The sequence below is a fragment of the Prinia subflava genome, chromosome 3 (assembly GCF_021018805.1).
Source record: "Prinia subflava isolate CZ2003 ecotype Zambia chromosome 3, Cam_Psub_1.2, whole genome shotgun sequence".
Classification (NCBI taxonomy): Eukaryota; Metazoa; Chordata; class Aves; order Passeriformes; family Cisticolidae; genus Prinia; species Prinia subflava.
In genome coordinates this window covers 19,100,105-19,126,874 of record NC_086249.1, presented here as the reverse complement: position 1 = coordinate 19,126,874, position 26,770 = coordinate 19,100,105, and the positions used below count along the sequence as shown (strand labels likewise).

Below are 26,770 nucleotides of genomic sequence, written 5' to 3'. Positions count from 1 at the left end.
GGGACTGCCCAATGGGAGCAGCGCCCCCGCCCCGCCCCTGGCCCCGCCCCCTGCGGAGGTTCCGGGGTGCCCGGGCCGGGGGTGCCCGGCGCTCCCTCCGCCCCGCCGAGCCGGGGCTCGCTCGGCCCCGCTCCCGACCCGCGGCCCGCCGGCTTCGACAGCCCCCAGCGGGTCCGCCGCGCTCCGTGCAGGCCACGCAGGGCCTGATCGTGGTTACGTAGTCGGTTCAGTTTTGCTCTTGGAGCCCAGCCCGGCTGGTGCCGCTGTGGTGGGGCTGCGGAGCGCTCCCGAAATCCCACCTCCGCAGTGTGTCTGTTGGCGCTGGCTAAGCCGCTGTCCTTGCAATTAAGAGATGGTGCCGCTGGCCCACTTCCACCATACAGCACGTCATGAAAGCGAAGCTGAACAAGTCCCGATCAAGCTTCTGCAGCCTGCTGGGAGAAATGAGACTCCCACAGCAGCCCCAAGAACAGCAACGTGTTTGGGGTTTTTCCGTCTAAATATCTGGCAAAGCCTGCTGGATCAGAAGGGGAGATTCTGCAGGACAAAAAAGGGAGCAGGAGTGTACTGAACAAGAGGACTCTTCATACAGAATTTTGCGTGGTGAGTAGACAGTGACAAGCATGGGCTCACATCTACGTTACTTTATCCTTCCAAAGGTGATGCAGGACGTTCAGGTAAGTTTTTAGTGTCAGATCTCACAGGTTTTTAGGTACACAAGTCAGATATGTTACAGATCACAGTATGGTTACTAGAAAGAAGATCGTGGTTACAAGGTGAAGAACAATGCAGCATTGTGACTAGAGACAGGTGATTTGCAGATAGGAGCAGACTAGCACTGACCTCAGAACTCCAGGTTTTTACATTCTGCCTTCAGATGGAAGTTGAGAAAGCTTCTGTAGCCTTTCAACTGCAGTCTGAGGACCATTCCAATAACCACTGCAAATAAGTCTGAGCTTCTGGAATTAGTGGCCACAGAGCCCTTGCCAGATTGGTGCTTAGGGATTAAGAGTACAAGATACTTTCACTAATACTTTTCCAGTTTCCAACATATTTCCAAGTCAAGGATTTGCCATACCTGCCTGGTCTCCACTTGGATCTGTGCAAGCTTCCTGGATCCACAACACCTTTTGGCAAATCAGAATTAGTACACAAATGCCTGCTCATCTAATGGATTTTTCCCAAGTGTACAGTGGTGTGTGATGTTGGACTAGAAAGATGCCAGCTGTGACTCACCATAACTTCTCCTCTAAGGGAACTGGCAACAGTTATGGAAAACTAGAAGCTAGAATTTTTAAAAACATTTAAATACCTGAATTACTTTTGCAAATCTTGCCTAAACAAAAGGCCATTTGATCATTAAGTGTCATTTGCATGGGATCAAGTCATCATGAATGTGGAATGATACAAATCCCATTCTTAAGACAAGTTTTCATGTATTTCAACTAACATTTGGATTGTTCATACTTAACCACAGACAAGTGGAAGGCAAGGGGGAAAGCCATGAGCAGGAAGTCCATATTAGCAGGACTTCATGGCACCAATTTGAAAAATGTGGCTATGAGGAAAAATCTAAGCTGCAGAATCCTGGATTGTCATGTTAGATGTGTGAGCCCGGGGCTCAGAGACTGAAAGGATGTTTGAAGCCTGGCCAAAAAAACAGAGGACCAGAGGGTCAAGTTCAGGGATGCAGGTTGGAACAGATGCCTGTAAGAAGTATCTCAGAAATGACTGAGGGGGCACAGAGGAGCCCAGGCCTGGAGCAGCAGCAGGACCTTGGGACCAGGGTAGAAATACGCAGCAAAGTTTGTAGAAAGCACTGGAAACTCGATTGTCTGAAAAGTGGCTTTATTCTGACTGCAGTGCCATGAAACTACACTCCACAGGCTGCAGCCACTGCTGTTCCCTAGCGGTGCTTTCCGGTGCGATTGAAGCGCTTGTACAAGTAGCGGATCCTCTTGTTGAGTTTGTGATAGTCCTCTGCAAACATCCGATCACCCACCATCTGCTTCTTGCGGATGCACCGCTGCAGCTCGTTCCCCCGCCAGCCTCGCAGCCAGGTGGGCCCCCTGATGAGACTCTTCGGGTGGATCTGGAAGCCGCCTGAGAACAGGAGAGCAGAGACAGATGAAGCCAGGCGCTGGAGAAGGCTGTTCCAGCCCAAATCCTCCCCGCCCTGCCGCTGCTGGCAGAGGCGCCAGCCCGCGGGTGATCGCAGCCCTCCTCCCCTCCCCTCCTGTCCCGGGGCCGCGGCGCCGGAGAGGTGCGGGCGGGCTGTGTGTCTTACCCAGGATCCCCACGTTATCGTACACCCCGAACAAGGCCCGCTTCTTCGTCCACCGATCTACCGGCTTGCGCTTGGGCGGCTCCTTGATGCGGATGGGCCGGGAGAGCCCTGCCAGGGGCGAGGACAGCGGCACGGGGAGGCCGGGCCGTGCGGGCGCCCAGCGCGCCCCGCCGCAGTCGCTGATGCCCCGCTCGGCGCGGGGCAGCGGAGCGGCACGGCCCAGCAGGGCCCGGCCCGCCGCTCGCAGCAGCAGCGTTGCCGCGGCCGCCGCCATGGGGCTGCCCGCGGTGCCCGGGCCGGGCTGTGACGGGACGGGAAGAGCGGCGCCGCCGCCGGGCCGCCCCTTCCGCCGGGGAGCGCAGAGGCGCGCGGGTGACGCTGCGCCAACGGTCGCGAGGGCAGGGCAGCCGGCGATTGGGCGAGGGGCCGGCGCGCGGCGCGGCCGCCGGGCGCTGATAGGCCCGCGGCGGGAAGGGGCGGGGCGAGCGCGGTCTGCGCGCGCTGTTTCGAGCGCCCGGGGCCGTGCGGGGCTGTGGCGGCCATGGCGGCGGCCCCGGAGTTCCACCTGCCCCTCGCCCCCGCCGATCTGCTCCGCGACGGCGGCCCCGGGCGCTACGTGGTGCGGGAGGTGCTGCCCGCCCGCGAGCTGCCGCCCGCACTCGCAGGTAAGGTGTCCCCACGCCCCCTTGCCTGTCGGGCCCGGTCCTGCCGCCGGCTCACAGCCTCCTCTCTCCGTGTTTTGCCGCAGAGTTCCGGGCCGCCTTCCGTGCGCGGGGCGCGCTGGCCGTGCTGCAGCACTTCGACTGCATGTACAGCGTGCTGCAGTGAGTACGGGGCAGGGACGGGGCCGAGGGGCGGGCGCTCGCCCCTCTGGCAGGCGCTCTTGCTCGCCGCCCTTACACCCCGTGTTTGTCCCGCAGCCACTTCCGGACCGTGGGCACGGCTGTCAAGGAGGACGCGCTGGAGCTGATGAGGCACGGTGGGTACCTGCTGTTTCCGGGCGGCGCAGGACTCACGGAGAGGTTGCTTTCCCTTGGCAGCTCAATGATGATATAAAGGCTAATGTGACTCGGCCAGCTGGGCTGCACCCTCAGCTCACTCCTGTCATACGGGTCTGTAATCTTGGTGGACGATGCTGAGTTGTGCATGTTCGCTGTAAGGGCAGACCGACAGAAAACCAACCCTCTTGCCCGTGTCCTTGCAGAATACATCTGTGGGATGTATCAGCTCAGAGCGAGTGTTTCTCTGAGCTGACGGAGGGCAGTGGGGATAGGACAAGACAGCATACCCAAGGTCTGGGTTGCAGGGGGCAGCCCATGTTACAGCTGGTGAGATGTGAGCACACATCTTTGGTAATCTGATGACTGCGCTAAGCCTGGCAAAGAGAGGATGGCTGAGGGACCTGGCAAGGAGTGCTCATGACTTTCTGCTTCTCCTCAGTGGTGTCCCATCACTCCAATGAACTTCCTACTATCTTGAGCAACTCTGGGCTGAGCCATGCCGACCGCGCTGCTCACCTCAATGCTCTTAAGATGAACTGCTATTTGCTGGCTGGCCTGATGGATGCCTTTGAAATGGAAACCTGTAACAGCAGTGGTTTGGAGGCAGATCCTGGTAGGAAGGTAGGTGGGGGGACTGGGGGAAAGATGATAAGTCAGAATAAAATTTTAAGCTTGTTGAACTCTGTAGTATCTGTCAGAATTTATAGCTGAGTTTATATAAACGTGATGCCAGCAAGAGCAGTGCATAACGTGGAGCTGCATGTGAAATTTCATGCATTCTTTTCATGCAATTTCACTGCATTCTTTTCATGCAGTTTCACTGCATGTTTTTCATGCAGTGAAACTGCACGAAAAACAGCCAAAGGGACAATCATGTGTCTAAACATCAGCAGGGACTTGGATGCCCAGGCCTTTCTATTTCATTTTTCAGTTTCTGGCTGGAACTTAGTGTGCTGGTATTTTCTCAAGATTTCTTTTCTGTGGGTAGAGATGGTGGCGGTGGATACAGGTATAATCCTTAAACCACACGAGGCACTGGTGCTGGCCTGAGCTGAGAGAGAAGAACTGGGGGAAAAAAGCCCCCTGTAATCTCACACATCTCACTATGTGTCTCTTAATGCTGCAGAATTTAACAGACTTCTTACATTTTAAAGGAAGTGGGGTAGTGATGGTGTTTTGTCTGTTGTGAAGCTGCTGATGTATCTCACTGTTTAATCTCCTTTCTAGAACAGGAAGAACCATGCCAAGGCTCCAGGATCTTTGTGGGAAGAGGAGAGGGAGCCGCTTTTACAGCTGCTTACACAGCTGCTGCAGCTGGATCTCCGTCAGCTTTGGGGTGGTCTAGCAGTGGAAGAAGAGTTTGTCAGGTATGAGTTGGAGCAGGTGTATTTGTGGAGTGAGTGACTGGTTCTGGGGGATAAAAGGTTAAATGATAGATCCACCAATGAGATGGTATTACAACCCTCTGCAGAGTGCAGATCACTGGGAAACTGAGGAAACAGCTCGAGACAAAAGCAATGTGTGTAGGAACAACTTTCTCTCCTCACACAGGCCACAGAAATTCAGATGTTTTGCTGATTTTTAGAGGACACTGGGGACTCTCTCAAACAGAAGTGTGTGGTGTGCTAGAATGATTGTTTGTGCAAGTTGTGATGTGAGGTTTGCTGTCTGTGTTCTGTGGGTTTAGCTTAATGACGGGAAGCTGCTACCGCATCCTGGAGAATCCAAGTATCGGCCTTCAGAGGTACCGGCTCACACGGGAGGCTGTGACACATCTGCTTGCTGCAGCTCTGGTTCACTGTGACCACATGTTCAGTGAGTTCCTGCTCTTTTGCCTTCTTCCTGAAGCCATTCCCAGTTACTTTCCCTGATCTCTTTCCTCCTTCTCACGTGTGAAAGGTGCCACTCTGAAGATCACACAGATGCTGCAGCACTTTGAACATGTAGCCCCACTGTTTGCACAGGCTGTGAGCCTCTGGGCTAAAGAATATGGTCTGAAAAGCCTGGTGGGTGAATTGCTAAGGTAAGAGAAATACCTGGAGCCTTGCCCTTCTATCCCTAACAACTTGAGGCACCGCATTCCTTGTTTCATGTTTCTGTGCAGGGAAATCGGACAGAAATGTCCCCAGGATTTGGCTCGTGAGGCTTCTGGAGTCAAGGGTTATGCTACTTTTATAAGTGAACTGGCTGAACAGATCCCAGCTCTGGTGCTTGCCAACATGAGTGTTCTCCTGCCTCACTTGGACGGGGAGGTACGTTTCTGCAAAGTCACTGTCCAGAACAGTCAAATGGTAGAGATGCTGCTATCCAGTTTTTCTGTCTGGAAACAACACCGCTTTCACAGAGCTCAAGTATCCAAAACCTCCTCTATTGGAAGAGGTTCTGCCCTTACCTAAAAAATGCAAAGGGAACAGAAACTATGATATCTCCTGTCTGGTTGTCACTATCAGATGTCAGAGAACAGGAGACTGCCTACTCGTCTGAGGTCCCTGCTGTTGTCCCTTGTTCTTCAGCACTTAATGAGTTTGTCCCTGTGCTACCTTTTCTTTACCTGCTGTAAGCGTTTCTCAGTTCTTGGCTTCTGTGAACCTACCTGGATAGCAGGGTTTGGGTTGAAAGGGACCTTAACACCTCTGCCATGGGCTGGGACACCCTCAACTAGACCAGGTTGCTCAAAGCCTCATCCAGCCTGGCCTTGAACAGTTCTAGGGATGGGGCATCCACAGCTTCTCTGGGCAACCTGTGCCAGTGCCTCACCACACTCTCAGTAAAGAATTTCTTTCTAATATCTGATCTAAACCTGCCTTAACTTTGAGGTCATTCTCTCTTGCCCTGTCACTGAATGCCCTGGTAACAAGGCCCTCTCCAGATCTCTCATAGCTCCCTTTAGGTACCAGAAGGTGCCTCCCCAGAGCCTTCTCTTCTGCAGGCTCAACAAGACCAACTCTCCTCCTGTCTTCATAGCAGAGGGTCCTCCGTCTTGCAGGCACAGCTATGTTTACCCAAGCTTAATACAACATCCATACTGGAAAAATTCACTTAGGGCTGGAGCGTGGGATTTGGCAGGCCCAAACTCGGGGATATCAAATCACGTCCTTTGGTCCGTTCCTAGTTCACCACCTCCTGTCTTGGCAGAGTTACACGATGCGAAATGCCGTTCTGGCGGCCATGGCGGAGGCGCTGGTGCAGGTGCTGAGCAGGGACCAGCTGGAGAGAGCTGCCCGTGCCACTCGGGACCAGTTCCTGGAGGTGCTGCAGGCACACGTGTGTGACGTGCACAGCTTTGTCCGCAGCCGCGTGCTGCAGCTCTTCACCCGCATCGTGCAGCACAAGGCGAGTCTGCGCCCGGCAAACGGTGGTGCCAGTCGTCTCTTCCCATCTTGTGTGTTCTGAGGGAATCTCTGCCACCCTACTCTTGGGTTGCAGAGATTGGAGTTTTTAACAGAGAAAGGTGCTGTCCCTGTGTATTGTGGCATCTGCAGTTTTTTCCAAGAGACCAAAGATCACAGGGGTGGGGGAACTGGGGAGTGGAAATGAAATGCTGCTCATTCTAACCAGGACAAACTACAAGAAAGAGCACAGCATGCAGCCTCTTTTCACACACTGGTATGGAAAAACATCACAATTACCAGATATACTAAGACCCGACTCAACAGTATCCTGGATAACCTAGAGCCTTGCTTTCAGTGCAGGCTGGACCAGAATATATCCAGAGGTGTTTTGAGCCCTAGACTTTTCTGTGAATCTATAATCTGTGTGTTTTAGTACATGAATGTGTCTGCAGTAAACTTCTCCCAAGTCTCTGAGCCTTCTTGATAACCTTATCTGTGCTCTTGTTGTGTTCTAGGCCCTGCCTTTGACTCAGTTTCAGTCCGTGGTGTCGCTGGCTGTTGGGCGGCTCAAAGACAAATCTGTCATAGTGGTTAAAAATGCCATCCAGCTCCTGGCTGCGTTTTTGTCCAACAATCCCTTCTCCAGCAAGGTAATTCTGATTAATATGGTGGATATGTTAGATGTGTGTTTGCAGGCTGACAGGGCAGTGGTGTTTCTGTGTCTTGTAGGAGGAACAGTGTAGCCTTTGACTGAAGGTGGGCAGCTTTCTGGTCTTCCCAGGTTCAGATCTTGCCTTCTTGGCCTGGTCCCTCTCCTGGTAAAATTCATAGCTATGCTGAAGGCCAGGAGGGATGAGATTGAGGTAAAAACCTGCAGCAGTTTTGAGTCCACTGTGAGGTTTCTCTCCTTAGGATCAAAATTAGTTTTTTGGAATATTCTTCATGGATCTGCAGCTCTTTGTGTTTAGCTGCACCTTCTCCTGAGGTTCTTAGCCTTGGACTGGCAGCTTGGAGCAGTTCTCATTCTAGGGCCAGGGCCAGAGTGTACCATTCCAGTTTCCCAAAAGAGGGTTATCTGTAGGGATTCACAACTAAAGGAGGGAGTGGAAGACAGAGGAAAATTCTGGCATCTCAGGAAAATTCTGGCATCTCAGGAAAAGGAGGATAACTACCATATTTCTTCTCCTCTTTCTGATGTCTTCAGCTAAGCTGTACTGACTTGGATAAGCCACTGAAGAAAGAAGTGCAGAAACTGAAGGAAATGAGGGATCGTAGCAGACCCACAGCAGGTAATTTCCTTTCTTCTTCTTTCCATTTTCTAGGACAGTCCAGAATTTACTTTTCCTCATATTAAATTTGCTCCCAGGTTATGACAGCTTTTGTCTCAGATCTTACCTGTGTGAGACGGTGAGACCAGATAACTGGGATTAAACTCGCAAGAATTTTCCTTGAGGTGGTGTTATAAAAGGATCATTTTAATATCCATGTCTAAATCAACAGTCCTTATATATCCTATTTCCAGGGTAAGAACTGAAGATGTCTACAAACACCCTTCCAGGTTTCTCTTTTATACTACTCAAGGACTGCTTGAGTCATGATTTTGGTTAGATATTATTTAAAATTGATTTGTAGGCAGCACTAAAGTCCAACATTAAACAAATGATGCTTCTCTTGTCTTTTTTTTTTTTGTACCTTCAGTGGGTTTTTGTGGGTTTTTTTTCTTTTGTATGTCAGAGTTCTTGTCTTATTCTTACTGTAGTCTAGGTGGGATCAGCAATGAGATTAGTGCCTGCCTGGGGAGGAGGTAGGGGAAGTAGAATTTTTGAGCTCCAGATGAGTTTTTCCTTCCCATTAAAGATGTCACCTGAGTCTATGTTCATTCCCTCTGATTTTTAAGTAGCTCCAGTGATTGCCCCAGAGGAGGAGTGGGAAGCGATGCTGCCAGAAATTAGGGCTGCCACCCAGCAGCTCTTTCAACCACTGCAGAAAGGGGAAGAGGAGGTGCTGGAAGTTGAAGAAACAGTGGAGAAGACAGTGGAGCAAATCACTGGGCTGTTGAAGAAGCTGAATTACAAGTAAGAAGGCTCTGCAGTTTGACAGTGTTTATCTCAAGGGATGGTTTCCAGTAACATTACTCTGATTGACGTGGGCACCCAGCACAAGATGCTGGTAGGAGCTGCTTTCTCAGGTGTTCAGGGCAAAGTTGGATGGTTTTCCTTTCGTTCTGCTCTGATGTGTTGCTGATACTCTCTTGGGCAATGTCATTGTCCAGGAGCGCAGCCCGCCTTACGCAGAGGGCCCTGTGTCACTTCCAGGGAAAGGAACCTTTCGTTGGCCCTGGGGAGGAAAGCGAGGAGGCAACAATCCTGGGTGTTCTGAAGAGCCTTTACACAGGTGACTATATCACTCTGTTCCCTAAGTCCAAGGTAATGCCAGAGCCAGAGTAAAACCCTCTGGAATGCTCTGTCCCTCCTTTTGGCCTGTGTGTACTTGACAGTCCCAGAGCTGCAGCATCTCTGCATTGTGTTCTTCTAGTATCTTGGCATTTTAGCTGGATCATATTGATCTTAATTTCTGGTTGGAACAGTTTCATGGTCCCATAAAAGTGCATTTCTGGTGCTTTAACTCAATATCTGAGGGGAGTGGAGCCAGTGTTGCCACTCCCACCCTTCTGCCCTGTCTGAATTTGTCAGTGGTTCTGCTTCCTCAACAGGTGGTAGCAGATAATGCTTAACCATAGCAGCCTTGACCAAGTATCTGGTTCAAGCAAAGTCTTGGTTATCTGGGGCTTGAGTCTCTGAGTGTATTTTCAAGACTTCACATACTTTGTTGTTTGTTTCAGCATAAGGTTGCTTAGCCAATCACTTTGAGCATATTTCTGTTGGAAGTCTGTTGTCTAAAAATGTTAACTTTGTGAACTCTCCACACTTGCACAAACCTTGCTGGGGAGTAGTACTGTTTGCCTTCTCCCTGGTTCCCTTTTAGGGCCCTCATCTGTCTTTGGGAATTACCAAGTTCAGATTAACCCCATTAGGATTTTAATGGAGTTTACCCCAGCTGGACCGTGCCTTTCTGTCCCTGTATACCAAGCTGGCATGTCTCTGGAGCATCACACTGTAGCACTGGAACTTGTTCCACAGCGTGCTGAGATTTTGATGCTAGGTGTGATGGCAGAATTTGGATTTTGGTATCCTGGCTCTCGGAAGGTGTCACTGTGGGATGGGGAGAGGAGGGTTAAAATGCCCTGAACCGTGCCTGTTTCTCTTGTATCTTCAGTACTGCTCACAAACAAGTGTGCTGTGTAGGTTCATGCACAGGTGAGAGCAGTGAGGATCCTCCACGTGACAGCAGCAGTGATAAGATTGAAGAAGCTGTACAGGAAGAGCAGCCTCAAACAGAGCTGGTCAAACAGGAGATGTTGGTGCAGTACCTGCAAGATGCTTACAACTTCTCACTGAAAATCACAGAAGCTCTGAATCTGATCAGCAAGATGATGTATGAAAACTCTGTCTCAGGTGTGTGAAAGAACCATGGCCCTTTTATTCCCATTCAGCATTTCTAGATCTTTCCTTGCTTGAGAGAACCTGTTGGAGTGGTGGAGCTCCAGGAGAAGGAGAAGAGATTGAAGGAGCTGCTCTTCCTTGAGCAGATGTCATAGACATTTCCAGGGCATTGGAAAAGCAAGCACCGTCTAAATGAGTGTCATTAAGGAGTTTAATAGGGCATGAACAGGCTTTTTAGGAATCCATTTTTTTAAAATACCAGGGTTGAAAAAGGGTTTTTTTTAATATGTTTAAAAATTGTTTCTAAAAACATAAGAAATGAAATGTATTTGAACTTTCTGGAATGAAAAAACCCAGCCAGGTGACCAAAGGGAGTTTACTTGTGGAAGGTACTCTGCCTCCTGTGGGAAGGGATGGATGTTCATCATCTCAGCTGGGGTTCTCCCAAAGCAAGCCTGGCCAGTGAAGCTGGGTTTGGTTACGTGCTCAGTGCCCTGACACAGCTTCAGCTGTTATGCTGGCCACAAGAGGGGAACTAAGCTGTTCTCATCTAACCTTGCCTCAGACTTTCTTATCTGGTTAAACATGAGCCTGATCAACAGGTTCTGTGGCCTGGTCCTCTTCAGTGCTGTAGAGAAAGGTGCTGATCAGAAAGCCTTTGAGTTAATTCAGCTGTTCATATTTAATATTAGAACTACTGTAATCACTTAGACTTTTTTTGCAGTGTTTATCAGAAATTGGTATTTCCAAGGGATGAGGGACACAACTCCTGCTCGCGTCCTCTCCAGCCCATCCACTTGCACAGATCTGGGGTGTGGATAGGTATGGGCAATGCAGTGCCCCAGACTTCATTCAAACACTTCTGAGGCTTCATCTCTGTTGAGGGCTCATGTTACTTGCAATAAACATGAGGGCTTCCCCAGCAAGGTTTGGTGTCATTAGCTATTTGCACACACGGAAATGGACTCCTGGGTTACAGGTCTTTGAAGTTCAAGGCTAAGAAATTGCCCTACCTGGTACTTAAACACCTGGTGTTTGATTGTGGGGGTGTTTTTTTAATGGATGCACAAATTTTAATAACTTTTCATCTCCCTGTTGTCCTGTGCTGTAGTATAAGGAAGGCAAATTCAGTGTCTGAACAGTGGAGGTGTTTTGAGACACTGTCTCCATTTGGAGAGTATGCTGCTGGCTAAGGGACTGGTGCTAAGGGATATGTGTGCTCAGATTTAGCCTTTTTTAATTTAAGATTTAATATTTGAAGATTTAATTTTTTTTTCTGTTGCAAATTTATGTATTCTGGTGTGACTGAGGGCAGGGAAAGCATACCAGCTCACCTGTTAGATGTTTTTAACTCTGGTTGGTAAGGGCTTATACTGGTAAAAGCTCTTACTTAACCAGAGGTCAGACTCTATGAACTGTTTGTTCTACAGCTCCTCTGAGCACTGCTGTAGATGTCTTGTGATGCTAACTTAATGGGGTTTTGGGGGGGGTTTTTTGGGTTTTTTTGTCTTATGAGAATACTGGGCAGTCTATTTCAGGAGTAGGCAAGCTGGAACCAAACACAGTATTCCTTACCCCATTTGTACATCAAATAGTTCCTCTGGTTATAGCATTGCACTGGTGCTTGTATTCAGCTGTCTGCTGTGACTATGAGATCTTTTTTCCCAAAGCTACTGTTTCCCAGAAGAGAATGTTGTTCTTTCTCAAAGATAGTCTCTGTGCTCTTTCCCTAACCATAATCACGTTGGATTAAGCTGTAATATTGTTAATTTGTGTCTCTTTTCTGGGACATCTACATCTTTGTACTAGTGATCCCATTCTGACTCAAGCTCTCTGCAGACAGTAGCAGTGATGTCTGGATGCTTGTAGAGCTTGCTGTGAGACCAGCACTCCTATGTATTAGTTTTAGTGGTCTCACCAATGGTAACTGGGGAAGAACCACAGTATCACAAGCTTTCTCTCTGCAGTGGTGCAGGAAGCCATCGAGTTCTTCGTGACAGTCTCGCAGTTTGATGTGCCCCAGGCACTGCTTGGGGTCCGCAGGATGCTGCCCCTCATATGGTCCAAGGAGCCTGGAATTAAGGAGGCTGTGCTGAATGCCTACAGACAGCTCTACCTGAGCCCCAGTGAGGATTCGGAGAGGTATGGACCTTCCTCATCAGATGGGTTTTTTTCCTTGCCCTCCCCCCCTCCCCTTTCTGCTGCTGGGAGTGGGCTATGGACAGGGAGAACCGAAAGTGTCCATGTTTCCTGCTGAGCTGAAACGTAGGGTTGTTATCTGAGTATCCCAGTCTTCCTGCAGGACCTACTGCTGAGCTTCTGCTCTTGGTTTGGCATAGAGCTCGTGTGTAGGAAATTCATGCAGCAAAACCCTGTGAGACTTTGCGAAGCAGATGCTGAGAATTACTTGGAGTTAAACTGTTGTCAGGCACCAATATTTATTGTTCTTACAAATTTCTGGTTTGTACGAAGCATTGCCTAAATAGTCTGGGTAGGGTCCCTATGTGGTAGGAAACAAGAAGTGTTAATTATGAATGTTTCTCTTGCCAGCAGGGTTCTTGATTGGCAAGAGTGAATTTCAGTCCCTTAGGAGTCAGCTGTTGATATGGAGTCACTCCATGTCCAGGAATCTTAAATACTTCACTCTCTGTGGGCAAAGTTGTTGGCCAATGTCAGTTGTCCCATTTTGAGTTCCTTGTAACTGTATTTGTTCATCTTGCTGGGATAATAAGAGGAACAGTGTGGTCTAAAGTTGAAACTTAGTTAAAAAACCTGTTACCCAAAGTTCAGGTTTTTTTGCTGACAAGTCATACATGCTGTGACCTTGGACACGTGTAGGCATTCTACTTCTGATGTACACAACACATTTCCCATTTCTTTATCCTTCACATTATACAAGGTTAGTTCTTATTCGGGTGCTTTCATATGTATTTCTATTTGTATTTCAGTCAGACCAATCTTAAATCTTTTTCTAACAGTTTTTACATGCCTTAGATGGGAGAATGTTAAAGGGTCTTTGTTGCTTATCCTTCTTGAGGATTTGGTGGTGGGAGCAGGATACCAGTTGCACGTTTGCTTCTTCCATACTCTCCTGTGGCACTTGCCCTTTTTTAGTGTTTACCCACTTGTAAATCCTGTTGGATACTCGTGCAGTAAGATAAGTGTGATCCCTGGTGAGATGCACCCTAACTCACCCTCATTTGTACCATCAGGGCAATAAAAGCACCTGCTGCTTCTTATTTCTTCCTGATAATATTGCCTGGAGACAGCACTTCTACAGTTTGTGCTCCATCCTCATTTGTTCATAGAGGGATTTTCAGTTCGTAGGGAATTGTACTTCCAACTTGTGGTTGAGAATAAACTGGGAAGTGGCTGCTTAGTGCCTCTGATTGGATCTTTGAGCACCAGAAGGAACACCAGTGCACAAGGCAATGGACTTTTAAGCCCACATCATGGTCATTAGCACTTGAGTTGGGTGACTTCAAGAACTCAGGCTTGTTGTGGGAGTTTTCCTGATCCTGTGGATCATTTCTGTTATCCAACAGATGTTTTCAGCTCTTTCAATAGGGCAGTAATTGTGACAGTTGCTTTTTCTTTACCTTTTACTTTTTTATTGTTATTTTTCCCCTTTCAAAGGGCCAAGGCACAGGCCCTGGTGCATTCTCTCTCTCTCATCATGGTGGATGCATCACTGGGAACGATACAGTGCTTAGAGGAAATAGTGAGTATTTGCTTTGCCTGGGTTTGGATTGTGTATCTGTTTTATTAGCATGGTAGTCAATGCAGATTATGTCTTTACTTTGAGGTCCATTCTTCTTTACCTGTCTCTAATTTTTAATTGCCTTCCTTTTGCAGATCTCAGAGTTTGTGCAGAAGGATGAAATCAAGCCTGCTGTGACGCAGCTGCTTTGGGAGCGCTTCACGGAAAAATCTCCCTGCTCGCCGCTCGAACGCCGCGCTGCTGTGATGCTGCTGGGGATGATGGCACGGTGAGCCTGGGGCCAGCTCGGAGCCTCTCAGTGGAGGGATGTACAGGGAGTCGATTTTTATTGAACTCTGGGTGCTACATCAGCTGACTCTTCAGCTCTAACTTCAAAAATAGCAACCCTCTCATGGGGTAATGAAGCCTGGAACTAAACATAGTTGTGCTGGATCCCACCAGCACAGCCTCTGAATGATTATGATGAGATTATTTTCCTTGTGTGAATGCCCATCCCTTCCCAGCGTTTACAGTGTCACAACTCTGCAGCTTTGTCTGTGTTTGGATAAGAACAGTGAGAAGCTGCTGAGTAGAGATGTCTGGAGCCTTTAGCACGAAGAAAAGTGAATCTGTTTCACTTTCTGGGGGCAAAAAAATACGTATCTGCACTAAAAGGTTTTCACTTCCTCAGTTTCCCAGCCCAGTAACCCTTTGGCATTCAACTTACCTGCTCTCCCTGCTGTTCTTACTTCATTCCTTCATTAGTCAGAAACAGGCCTGCATAATGATCATCCTAAAGTTCTTTCACAGGCAGAAAGGGGAACGGGTGGGTGTGGATTTGGGATTGGCTTTTTGTGGATAATGTTGGTTTGTTTTGTTTCCCACAGCAGGGGAAGGAATGGTATACATCACAAGTCCTGAGCTCGTGGGCTCTTTCCTACTTTGCAACATTTTTGGTTTTCTTACCCCTGTAAGTTTTTGTCCTTTCTGATAGGAAAGAAGAGTCAAAAATCTTCTTTCTTTACAAAAAAGCTGTGCCCACTGTTGATCACTTTGGAGAAACTCATCTCCTAGTGGAGAGTGAATTACATTGGTTTCTGTGGAATATTGCTTGCTGCTCCTCTAGCTGTATGTTGAGTCATTTGGATGGGTTTTATTCTTTCCCCTCTTATTCAAACCACTCCCTTCCACAAGGCACAAGGAGTATTTCTCTTGGTTAGCCATACTTCTGTAAATTTTCAGCAGCACCTCATGTGGTATCCCCATCCCTTCCATTCCACAGAGGAAAGCCAGAGATCATAGGTAGCAACCTGGAGATCTTGGTGACAATGGGGCTGTCAGAGAAGGCGTGTGAAGACTACAGGCTGCCTCAAGAAGTGTGCAATGTTATATCCAAGCTTGCCAGTAACCCTAAGGTAAGGCTTTGGGTTCGTTCTTGAGGTCATCCAGAAACAAAGAAAGGGAGAAATTGTTTGTATGGAAGAAGAGAGAGAGGTAATTAAATTTTTACAGGTTTTGAAATTAAGTAGGTTAAGACCATTCAGCAGCACTGTCTGGAAAGCTTAGCACACATCAGTGAACATGTAATAGAAGAATTTTCATTAGGCAACAGGCTGAATTCAATTAGTAAAGAGTTCAGTGCACAAGAAAATATGTTTTCCTTTCAATTCTCTTCTTCAGACTCCCAATTGTAAACTGATTTGTGTTTTCTCAACCATGAAGCCCTTTCCTCTACTGATGTTTTCTGGTGGTGTGATTCTTTTGCCCTCCCTATTAATTGATATTCAGGAGTTGTCAGCTGTACAGCAGAATATAAAACATGAAAGGTTTTCAAATCTGTCCATGTTGTACTTAGAACAACATGATAGTTTATGGCTTCTTTCCCTGGGAAACAATTTATACCTTTTTTTTTTTTTTTTTTTTTTTTTAATGCACTTGGAGAAAAATCTGGTTTTTTGACTCAGTTATTTGGGGCATTTTGGTTCAGGAGTTCTATCACAAAAGCAGTCCTCCTTCACAGAGCAGCATCATTCTGTGACAGCCCCTTCCACTGGAGATATTTGTGCAAGAACTTAATGAGTTAACGTGTATCAGAACATTCTTAAATGTTCTAGAGATGGCTGTAATTCAGTTTTTGGTTGACTCAAGTCTGCAGTTAAGCTTGTATGTGAAAAGGGACTGAACTGAAAATATTTGACTGATTGGCAGTAGCTCTTCTCCCCCCACCCATCCTCCCAACCAGAAATTTAGTGCAGAGGAGAGGATTGTGGCAAATCAGGAGTTCTTGTTTCAAGCTACTGAAAGGTGGTAAATCCTCAAGTAAATTCTGTTTTGTTGAAGTATATATTCATCAGGCAGACAGAGGAGTGCTGAGACACCTCAATATGCAATACACAAGGTTATCTTATTCCCAACCTAAAAGGTGGTGTGACTGATACAGAATATATGCAATGACCTAAGTGTGGTCTTAGATCCAGACCTATCCTATGTTATTTCCACTGGTGGTATTTTGCTTTTAAATAAACCCATATGGTTCTGGAGTACCCCAAGGCAAGTTGACTTACTGTTGATGACTCTAAGATGCTCCACAGGTTTCCCTCTTCATTCATTGCAGAGATTGAGTAAACAATACCAGATTTTAAATGAATCCTTTTGACATTTCAGAAGTTATTTTGATTTAAGGTGAGATGGTGGAACTGACTGGGTTGGCCTGGGATCATCATTTGGCCCAGCTTTAAATCCACCCAGTGCTGTCACAAGTGACAGTGATGTCCCTGCTGCAGGTTTAGCTGCAGAGCAGGACTGGATGTCCCTGGCACAGGTTTGATTAACATTGTGCACACAGGAAAGTTAAGCACTGGGAAGGGCATGGGGGTCTCTCGTGTGCTGCTCCCATGGGTGTAACTCACCTGTTGTCTCTGCAGCCAGCACTGGAGAAGAACAGTGCCCCTTTTCGACTGCCACAGAACCACATGCTCTTTGGCTGCCTGAGTGAGACTGTGAGTAAAGGTGAGCCCAGGTCAGCAGGAGGTTGGGAGGAGATGGGGTTGGGCTGCGAGACCGCCTGTGTTACCATTGGCATGTGTGAGTACCTTGCTCCCTCTTCTCATCAGGCTTTGCCCAGCCAAGCAGTCACTGGATCCCCTTCATGGAGTCAGCTGTAACACTCATCTACCAGCTGGCAGAAGGGGCAGAGGAGATCTGTGCTGACATCCTGCATGTGTGCAGTCAGCAAGCTCTGGAGAAGCTGCAGGAGGCTGATGAGCAGAAAGCTGGTGAGGAAAAAAGCTGATGAAGGAAATCTCTCCCTATGGTTTCTAGTGCTGCTTTGGGTGGCCTTGAGTAACTGCAGAACAGAGCTGAGGGCTGGTGGAAGTGTTGGCATAGGATGGCACAAGTGCTGTGAAGGAGTCTGTGGAGTGCGGAGATGGGTTATATGTGAGTGTGAGACTTGGCACTAACTAATGGGAAAGAGGTCTAGATCAACACTGAACCGTGGTTGTTTTCTCCATTAGATGCAGGGGATTCTCCATGCAGAGTCTCTGATGGTGCTGGCAGTCTCCCCACGTTCTTGCTGCTGCACCTGGTGTCCCTTGTGGGACAGGTGGCACTGCAGCAGGTAGCATATTTGGAAGTGTCCGTGAGTGCAGAGCTACGCAGACGCCGCATCCTCAAAGAGGAGAAGACCAAGAAGAAATCTGACACCAGCATAAGGAAGCAGAGAGCCCAGGTGAGAACCAAGGGGTTTTTTCCTATGGGCAGCTCTTCAAGTGTCCCAGCTACAGCAAACTTCTGGAGAAATGCAATCTTGAGGTTGCATGGATACAGGGCAATGTGTGCTTCAGGAACAGAACCAGACACATTGGTCAAGACTGACAGGGAGAGCTGAGGTCCTTGAATGACCCTATTCACTAAAACTCCCACACTGGTCTTGAGTTTTGAAGAGGTGACCAAGCACTAGAACAGGTTGCCCAGAGAGGGTGTGGAGTCTCCCTCACTTGAGATACTCAAGAACCATATGGACACCATCCTTTGTAATGTGTTCTAGGAAGACCCTGCTGGAGCAGGAAGGCTGGACCTGATGACCCACTGTGGTCCCTTCCAACCTAACTATGTGATCCTGTCATTGGTGTTCTGTAGCATGTAGACTGGCAAATCCTGGACTACCCTTCACAGCTTCATTCAGTGCTTGGGGGTTGTTACACTCTGTGTCAGTCTGTTCTCCACTCCAGTTGTGCAGCTGGTAACATGCATATACCTCACACCTGAGGGAAGAGAACCCCGTGAAGAAAGAGGTTCTCGTTGCCTGACATTTTTCTTACAGTCTCCTCTCTGCACAGAGCACAGGGAATGAGACCACTATGGAGGAGGAGCTGGGCCTTGTGGGAGCCACGGCGGATGACACCGAGGCCGAGCTCATCCGCAGTATTTGTGAGACAGAACTTCTAGACGGTAAGTGTGGCTGCCACTGAGGAATACTGGCTGTCTGCCCATGTGAAAGAGCAGGTACAGTGGGCAGCAGGTCCTGAAGGAGGAAGGCTGTTTCCTTTGGAAGGAAGCACTTTCATTTTCCGTGGTGTCAGTTTCCACGTAGGCTGTCTGTTTCTTGGCTCTGCCATTCTGGAGGTGGTTGTTCAGTGGTGAAAGTGAGTCAACCAGTAACCGTAGTTTGCTGCAGCTCTGGGATAAATGGAATAATTGTTCCTAAAGGAGAATGCACAAACAGTGCTCTCATGCTCACTCTCTTTATCCCCACTCTCTAGGGAAGCACCTGTTCTCCGCCTTTGTTCCACTGGTGCTGAAGATCTGCAACAACCCTGGACTCTACAGTGACTCGGCGCTGTCAGCTGCCACAGCCCTCACTCTTGGCAAACTCTGCATGGTCAGGTACTGCCAGAGTTCTTTTCCCAGCCTTCCTAGTACTGAAGCACAAGCAAATGTTGCAATTCCTTTCCCAAGGAAAGAACAAACACAGAAGAGTGTTCATAGGTCACTTTTTTTTTAAACTGTTTTTTCCTCTGCTCTCTGAGACATGGAATTTTGCTATCTATCCCTTCTTTCCTGTACCCTGTCTTGTTAGCTCTGAGTTCTGTGACTCCCACTTGCGTCTGCTCTTCACAATGATGGAGAAGTCCACCCTGCCTGGTGTGAGATCCAACCTCATTATTGCAGCAGGAGATCTGGCCATCCGCTACCCCAACCTGGTGGAGCCTTGGACATCACATCTCTATGCCAGGTAATGCTGCACTCATTTTTGGGAGAGGACATGTGATGCAAACCCTGTAGAAGGGAGACATTGGGCATCCAGAAGGTGAGAATGACCCAAGAAAGGAAATTTGAAGATGCTGGTGCAGGGAGACAGAGCTTTGGGCTGTCACGAGTACCAGTAACTCAGAGACACTCCCTTGCTGCTCTCTGCAGTAACTGTTTGCTCCTGTCAGGTTGCGGGACCCCTGCCCGAGTGTGAGGCAGACAGCTGGGCTGGTGATGACTCACCTCATCCTCAAAGACATGGTAAAGGTGAAGGGCCAAGTGAGTGAAATGGCAACTCTGCTCATAGACCCAGAGGAGGAAATCGTGGGAGTGGCTCAGAACTTCTTTGGTGAACTCGCCAACAAGGCAAGTGGATGCTCAGGGACCTTACTTCACAAGAGCAGGGAAGGGCTGTTGGAGGCTGGATCGATTGCATGAGTCCCGGAGAAGGTGTGTTAATGGTGCAGAGCCATTGGTCTGCGTCTCTCTGGACTAAGTAAGGGTAGTTAAAAGAAATTTTGCAATACAAGTTTTGCTTCATCCCTGCCCAATGTTGCTGAATTTGACCTCATCCGTTCACACCGGAAGGCAGGCTCCAAACCACTGCCTCTTCCCTTTGCTTTCTTGTGTATGCCCAGAACAGGATTAGGAGCAGTTTTCTGTAGCTCACCTTTAGCCCTTACAACAGAGTTCCCTGACCTTATGGTTCAGGCATTCTCTGAAACCTTTGAGTTGTTCTTAGCTGTGAGACACTGAGATACTTAAATTGTAGCAGTTTCTGCCCGAGCAGGTAAGAAGAGGAGCAGAGTTATCCTCAGTACGCTGTTCATCCCATGTGCAGCCTCACACGGGCCCTTCAGCATTTGAGATTTACTGCCTGGGAAGCTGCAGTGACACTGGGGCTCTTCTTGTCTTGGTTTGCTTTGTTAAAGCACAGCTGGCCACCTGACTGCGACTTGCCATCTCTACAGCGTGTATGACAAAGCTATGAAAAAGCAGTGGGAAAGAGAATATGGATTGGACCTTCTCAGGCAAGATGGGAAGCAGCTCCATGAACTGAAGGGCTGTTTACTTTATCAGGAAGCTTTTTTTGTTGGGTGACAAGGTTGGAAGGCAAAGAAACTGCATCCAAGTCTGCCAAAGAGCAGAGCTGGGGTGCAGTGTTTAGCTTGTTGGTTGGCTGGGTTTTTCCCCCCCAGCCAAATAGTCCTGGATAGGTTTGGCTGGCTGTGTACAGCTCATTTCAAAAAAGCTGATGCTTTCAGTCAGTAGATTTGGGGTGGAGAGCGAGGAGGTCATTTTAAGTGGGCAGCTTGCCTGGCTTGACTCAAATTATCCTGTATAATTCTGTATCTCATGTAGAAATTTGTGTTCTGCACAGGGTAATGCTGTCTATAACCTGCTTCCAGACATCATCAGTCATCTCTCGGATCCTAACAGCGGCATAGAGGAGGAATCCTTCCACACTATTATGAGGTATTCTGAGGTTAAATAAATCTCTTATTGCCAGGACTATGTTTAGGCAAGGGGTGCCATATCAAGGGAATAAAAACTACACTGACATGTGCAAAATGCTCTTTCAGTTGTTCTCTTTGATCTGACTTTCTCAGTCTGTACTGGAAATGGAGTCATGCTGAGGGGAATTGATTTTAAAGCCACATAGTTGGGGATAAGGAGAGACTCTACAAGGAGTAACCACTAACTCAAAATTACTTTCCCTCTACAAAAGGAAAATAGTTGGTTTTATGCATTGGAACATGGATATGCAACATTAGGAAAACACAACAAGTTTTAAAGACTGCTTGCTGCCTTTGTCATTTTGGTGGCTACTGGAGTTTTGTAAAGTTTTAGTAAAGCTATAATTACAGTAACAGATTTGGGTCTGGGGTGGCTTTCTGGTGGTTTGTGTGGGTGTTTTTTGGGTTTTTCTGGGGGAGGTGAGGGGGTTGTGGGTTTGGTTTTTTTCCAAGAAAGCCTGGCTCTGAAGTATAGAGATATTGGATTATTTCAGTCTGAGGTTATCAATTGCTCACAGCACTAATAATGTCTTTATTGGTAGAGACATTTTCCTCTCATTTCTGAAACTTAACCACATGAGGGTTTTTCTGAGTCATTTGAATCCCTATAGATTATTTAGACAAAAGTATTGCTGTTGCTGAAGAGCAGAACAATAAAATCTCCTGTGATTTTTCAACTAGTCTTTCAATGACAATTCAGTGCCTTTAGGAAGAGGGATGGGATTTTGGATAGGTAGGAATTGCAATACACAAAAAAGGTCTATTAGTGAAGGTGTAATTGAGAGTAAAATTAAATTATGGTGGCAAAAGTAGATGAATATTTTGCTTCAGCTTTAATTAAGTCGGGTCATGTGAAATACTGGGAATTATAGCTTGTGGTTCCTGACAGCACACGTAGAAGTGGAAGTTAATGTCTGAAGTGAAGCAAACCATCACAGGGAGACAAGAGGCAGCATGTAGAAAAATTCCAAATAATTTTGGAATTTTTAATACTGTTTTTAATTAATATCAAACTGGAGGTGTTAGCACACACACAGAGCATAAGTGTAGCAATTGCTTTGAAGTGTGATTGGTCAGGTTAAAACAGGTGTAAGATGGACTTTTGACTTTTTGACAACATACATGGAGAGAGCTGGAGGTGTCTGTAAATAAGAGAAGAGGCAGTACTGATTTAACAATGTAGACAGGTATCAAATTAGCGTAAGGATAATCAATTTTAAAGACCTGATCATCAGTTAACACACCACATATCCTTTAAATAGGAAAAGAAGGGAATTAGTAGTTGAAACTGAACTATTTCACCATGCAGCATTATATGAAAGCTTACATTGTGGAGAGGATCAGGTTTAGCTTGGAAACCATGGTGGACAAAAGCACAGGCTAGGAATGAAGCCGTATGCTCCAGGGATACTTACTGAACTGGAGAATAGGGAGGTATAAAAAAGATAAGGTTGTGCAGGGACCATCACTGTTAAAGGACTAACTTTGGAGAGTGAGAGAGTTACAGTAATGAAAACTGAGATGAAAACTAGTAGAACAAAATATAAGGTTGAACGTTTAGAAGTTATTTAACCCCTTTTGCAAAGGTATGGCTAAAGTTAGAGGTGTATTCCACTTCCTGCTTTAGCAGCCCAGTTATTTCTGGTAGAGAGAAGCATTGGCAGTGCTGGTGAGACCTCGCCTGGAGTGCTGCCACAGTTCTGGTCACTTAAGTTAAAGATGAAGTGGTGCTGGAACAAATGCAAAGGGAGGACTCTTGAGATTGCTGTCTCTGTTATATATCTTAGAAAAGGAGCTTGGTGTGGTGGTTGTAGACATAACAAAGACTGAACAAGGAAGTGCTTTAGAACAAATATCAAGGCCAGTGGCAACCTGACTGAGCTAACGTTAACAGAAATATTGGTACAAGAAAAGGGAGAGCAGCAGGAGCTTCTTAATAAATAGAAGTTATTCAGTGATTTCTAAGAGGACATAGTGCAAAATACACAAGTACTTAACTGTGCTAAAGTCCAGGTGTCTCCATTCCTCAAGAAGCTGAGGAAAATGGATTAGGTTAGCATTTAAGTTCTGCTAGGCTTTGTTCCCATTTTCAGTGCAAAGCAGTGCTCACTTTTGCATTGATGAAAAATGCATCAACACACTTTCAGCAAATGAGTTGTGAAAAAGTCACAAGCACGGTTTTGAGGAGAGAAAATGCTGCATGCCACTATGCTCCCCTCAAGGTTTGCTGGTCAGACAAACAGTCTGTCAGTGCAATTTGTGAAGTGAGGAAATTGTCTGGAGGTGCTGCATGCTTTTAAAACTGGATGGAAGGAGCAGATAAGTCAGCACTGCCGTCTTTTCAGTACCCCTCCTACTTGAAATGGGGATTCCTCTGTGGGCTCTAATATTTTGCTTTTTTTTTTTTCCCCTTGCAGACATCTGTTCTCATATATTACAAAAGACAAACAAACAGAGAGCTTGGTGGAGAAACTTTGTCAGAGATTCCGGACTGCCAGGTGGGTTGTAATCTTCATTTTCCTGCCAAGCACTTCTGCTTCTCAGGATTTTTCAGAAGAAACAAGCTTGTATGTGGTGGTTGTAAAAGGTTCCCATTATGTTCTTCACATGGCAAAGTGACAAATGCAACATCACTTGGTTTAGGCCTCCCCTTTTTTTTTTTTTGTTTAGCTATATTCTCCTAAAATACACAAAGACTTATAAATTAAGGTTTCTGGTTTTATTATGAAGTGATTGACCCCCTCTTCCTTCCTTTTTTAAGGAAAAAATTTGTGAGAGTCTAGATCTGCATTATAGCTGAGCAAGGCGACATCCCACATGTGGATTTTACACAACTTTGTGATCCTTCTCCACAGGCTATTCCCTTGCAGCTCAGCTAGGAAATCAGTGTGTTCAGCTGAGAAGCTGGGATCTCCAGCAGTCCTGTCTGGGGTGATCTCAACTATCAAGCTGATATAGGCCTGTCCTTGTTCTGTGTGCATGAGCTGCTCAGTACCACATCTACACCTGGGACTCTGTTTTGGGTTTTTATTATTATTATTTTACCTAAGGGCTTGTACCATCATACACCTCGGCTTTTGCTCTGCTCCATCTCCAAGATGTGCATGCCTTGCTTGTGCAATGCTGATTACAGAGTGCAGGACCCATGCTGTGAATCTGGGATATCATTTTGCTTTCTGGGTTTTGGGGGTATTTGGCTGCTTTTCCCCCACTCCCCAAGCTGTAACTTCACTGACCAAGGCGTACACTTTTTGTTTCCTTCCAAGAATAATAACAGAAATTTATCTTCTTCCCTGCCATGTTATTCCAGTGAGGTATCTTCATTTTAACTTCCACTGGCTTTGGTGTACCCTGCTTTCCTCCATTCCTGTGGTTTTCCTTCTCCATTGTTGTGGCTTTGCCCTTGAGATTTAAGCTGTCTGCTTATCTTGGCCATTTGTGCACAGTGCCTGGGCATGTGACCTGCTCAGCTGCCTCAGGGAGTTGCATATTTCCCAAAATATTTGGATTTTGTTTCCTGAGCAAGAGTGGAGAGTGGTCCCTCTCTCCGAAGTTGCCTCCCAGGAGCACTGGTGAGCTCCTCGCACCACATTTGTAAATAACCACTTGTGTTTGTGTCTCGCCTTGAGTACAAGGTCCTGATATTTCTGTACCACAAAGGTGATCAGCTTAGTGCACATTAATGGTACTGCTAGAGCAAGACTCTCACTCTAGACTAAAACAGGAGCTTATCAGAAAAGCTTTTGCAGCCACCATCACCCTCCTCAGCATTTCTGGGGTTCTAAACATAGCAACTTGCCAGGTGTCATTCAGACTGTAAAGGTAGAAACACCTGGATGCTGCAGCTCTGTTCTCTGTCTGTCTGGGTTTGAGCAGAGCATCCCGAGACTGCACGTGCTGGACAGACTTGAGGCCCTCACTGTGTGTATATTAAAAACAGGGGCTTTGGCCTTGCTTTTTCCCTTCCCATCACAGTGATCTACATTAGAGATGTTAATTTGTGCTTTTGTTTTTCTTTCCCTTAAGTTTTATTCCAGTAACTTTTGCTGGAATTTGAATGTAGTCCTCTGATGTAGCATTTGTTATTTGTTGACTTTATAACTTAATGAATATGGCCTTCTTTATGTAACTAACCAGGAAAGGGAGAGAGAACATCAAATGCAGCTTTCTGCTTGAGATCATCTCAAACATGCAAAAATGAACAGCCGGCGGGGGTTTATGTGGTTGAAATAAGGCCCTTCAAGAGGAGTCCTGACCTCACCGAGTCTTTTCCTCCCAGTCAGCAACAACTTCTGAGACACTTTTCAGACAAGTGACTGTGTTCTTTAGCAGTGGAGCCCTCATGTTTTTCTGAGAGACACTAAGTCAGTGTCATGGAATACAGTGGTGGTTAAGTGTGGTATGCCACAGCACCCTGTCACTGACCTTTAACAACAACCTGAATCTCATGTTCTGCAGGGCAGAAGAAGGAAATGCTGGTAGCTCTGGGTGAGATGTGCTCATCCTCACACACCCCTTTTTGTAGGAGCTAATGGTGATCTTTGTCCTTCCCAGGACTGAGCGTCAATATCGGGATCTGTCCCACTGCCTTACTCTGCTCCCAGTCTCGGATCGGGGCCTTCACAAGCTGCAGGACAACTATGACTGCTTTGCAGACAAGCTCCAGGATCCAGCTGTCTACAGTTGTTTCCAAACTGTGCTGGCTCGGTTCCGCAGAGCAGGCGTCAAACCTGAGACTAAAGTAAGGATGTGGGACAAGGGTCCAGGCCAGAAAAACAATTGCTTTTTACATACAATGACTGGAAAGCCCTGCAGGTTTTCATTTTAAGCAGACTATTCCTCCCCCCTATCAATTTATCAATTTATTTAACTTAATGGCAATTCTGCTATGGATACAATACTTCTCTGCCCTCACCTTCTTTTTTTTCCCCCTCCACTGCGGTTTTACATCTCCATCAGGCTCTAGCTGAAGAGCTGGAGCAGAAGCTGTCTGCCTCCCATAACCGAGGACTGGATTCAACAGAGACATGCCAGGATGGCAGTCAGACTCCAATGCCAGCACCAGCCAAGCGGAAACCAATAGGAAGTATGTTCCTTTTGTGAGATTCCAGCCTTCCCCTGATCCTGCAGTCCAGCAGAAACACCTAAGGACTTCTCTTCACCCTTACAGACAGAAGTTTGCTGCCTCTCTTCTTTTTTTCCCCTTTTCCTTGACAGGTTCACGCCGCCAGCCCCTGAGCCCAGCCAACACGGATGATGATTTTGTCACGCCCCCGTCGCGCACCCTCCGAAATCATAAGCGTGCCCAAAAGCGCCCTCCACGCAAAAAAGCCATCGTTACCTTCTCCAGCGACGAGGAGAACAACTCTGAGGATGGTAAGGCACTGCACACCTCTGCTCTGAGCGGGGAAGCACTACACATTTGGCCCAACAGGGATGTCCCTGTGGTCATGGGCTTCGGACCACTGTGGAGGTTGCCTGTAGATTTCTCTGCTCAAGGCAGTGGAGTGCTCATTATTGACATGTTTTACTCTCTTTAGAGCTACTGGCAGAATTAAGAGAGGAAGAAACCCCCACCAAAACAACTCCCATCACCAGATCTTCAGCCCGACGGCTGCGCTGAGAGAACCATCTGCCAGTGTCTTTAACTAAAAATAAAACTGCTTTTATGCAACAGTCGCCTTCTCTTGTCTGAACTATCCCAGAATACTACAGTGCTTTAAATGAGGACAAAATGGAAGCTAACACCAGGCTAAAGCAATTCCAACCCTTTCTTCTGCTATCTCCACAAAAAAGGCAGTTGTGACTAACATAGTTGGCACTTGGACTGATTTTGCGCTGGCTTTGCAGATGAGAATAAGCTGCTCTTATTTAAATCATTTTTAAAAAATCTTTGGAATAAAGTCTTTCTAAGAAGAGCCAAACTACCCACAGAGTACAAAACGCTCATTCCTTTCTCATTTTGTACGTGCTTTATACTACACTATTCAGCTTTTACCACAGGACTGATGCCATGGTGCTGGGTTTAGGCCCTTTTATATCTCATCCTATTTGAAGCTCTTGTCCCGTAAAGCCAAGCAGGGGTTTGAGAGGAAGGTACCTGCATCTTTTTCTTGTGCATATCTCAGCAACAAAGTGCTCAGGGAGTGGGGTGTGAGGAGAAAGAGACAGAAAGGC

The 26,770-nt window shown here is 47.1% G+C and overlaps 2 protein-coding genes and 1 non-coding gene across 5 annotated transcripts; 2 read left to right on the top strand and 1 right to left on the bottom strand.

The window, feature by feature from the left end:
* Nucleotides 1-36: 36 nt before the first annotated feature.
* On the top strand, nt 37-26,504 carry NCAPD2 (non-SMC condensin I complex subunit D2). Of its 3 annotated transcripts, none has more exons than XM_063394252.1 (31): nt 37-603; nt 3,036-3,111; nt 3,208-3,266; nt 3,728-3,909; nt 4,516-4,655; nt 4,976-5,103; nt 5,188-5,311; nt 5,393-5,540; nt 6,424-6,621; nt 7,136-7,270; nt 7,825-7,909; nt 8,518-8,695; nt 8,893-9,014; nt 9,926-10,135; nt 12,091-12,265; nt 13,760-13,844; nt 13,979-14,112; nt 15,106-15,238; nt 16,748-16,832; nt 16,937-17,098; nt 17,339-17,553; nt 18,164-18,275; nt 18,587-18,710; nt 18,904-19,059; nt 19,265-19,442; nt 20,458-20,552; nt 23,011-23,091; nt 25,148-25,334; nt 25,553-25,679; nt 25,811-25,969; nt 26,134-26,504. In XM_063394252.1, exons 2-31 carry the CDS (start codon nt 3,095-3,097, stop codon nt 26,214-26,216), a joined length of 4,017 nt encoding a protein of 1,338 aa, XP_063250322.1. In that variant the 5' UTR covers nt 37-603; nt 3,036-3,094; the 3' UTR covers nt 26,217-26,504. The 3 variants fall into 3 exon arrangements, with proteins under 3 accessions (XP_063250322.1, XP_063250321.1, XP_063250320.1); XM_063394251.1 differs by lacking the exon at nt 37-603 and adding an exon at nt 2,817-2,952 and having other exon boundaries at nt 8,521-8,695; XM_063394250.1 differs by lacking the exon at nt 37-603 and adding an exon at nt 2,817-2,952.
* On the bottom strand, nt 1,832-2,708 carry MRPL51 (mitochondrial ribosomal protein L51). Its single transcript, XM_063394253.1, has 2 exons — nt 2,288-2,708; nt 1,832-2,103 (listed from the first exon to the last, which is right to left on the bottom strand). The coding sequence occupies exons 1-2, from the start codon at nt 2,559-2,561 to the stop codon at nt 1,907-1,909; spliced, it is 471 nt and encodes a 156-aa protein (XP_063250323.1). The 5' UTR covers nt 2,562-2,708; the 3' UTR covers nt 1,832-1,906.
* Nucleotides 3,327-3,653, top strand: LOC134549243 (small nucleolar RNA U85). Its single transcript, XR_010080047.1, has one exon. It is a non-coding gene; the product is annotated as a small nucleolar RNA U85 (small nucleolar RNA).
* Nucleotides 26,505-26,770: the final 266 nt, after the last annotated feature.

Coding starts and splice junctions, on each gene's coding strand:
- MRPL51 (XM_063394253.1), bottom strand. CDS start 2,561: ATGGCGGCGGCCGCGGCAACGCTGCTGCTGCGAGCGGCGGGCCGGGCC. Junction 2,104..2,287: donor CGATAACGTGGGGATCCTGG/GTAAGACACACA, acceptor TCCTGTTCTCAG/GCGGCTTCCAGATCCACCCG.
- NCAPD2 (XM_063394250.1), top strand. CDS start 2,829: ATGGCGGCGGCCCCGGAGTTCCACCTGCCCCTCGCCCCCGCCGATCTG. Junction 5,104..5,187: donor TCACTGTGACCACATGTTCA/GTGAGTTCCTGC, acceptor CACGTGTGAAAG/GTGCCACTCTGAAGATCACA. Junction 18,276..18,586: donor TGAGACAGAACTTCTAGACG/GTAAGTGTGGCT, acceptor CCCACTCTCTAG/GGAAGCACCTGTTCTCCGCC.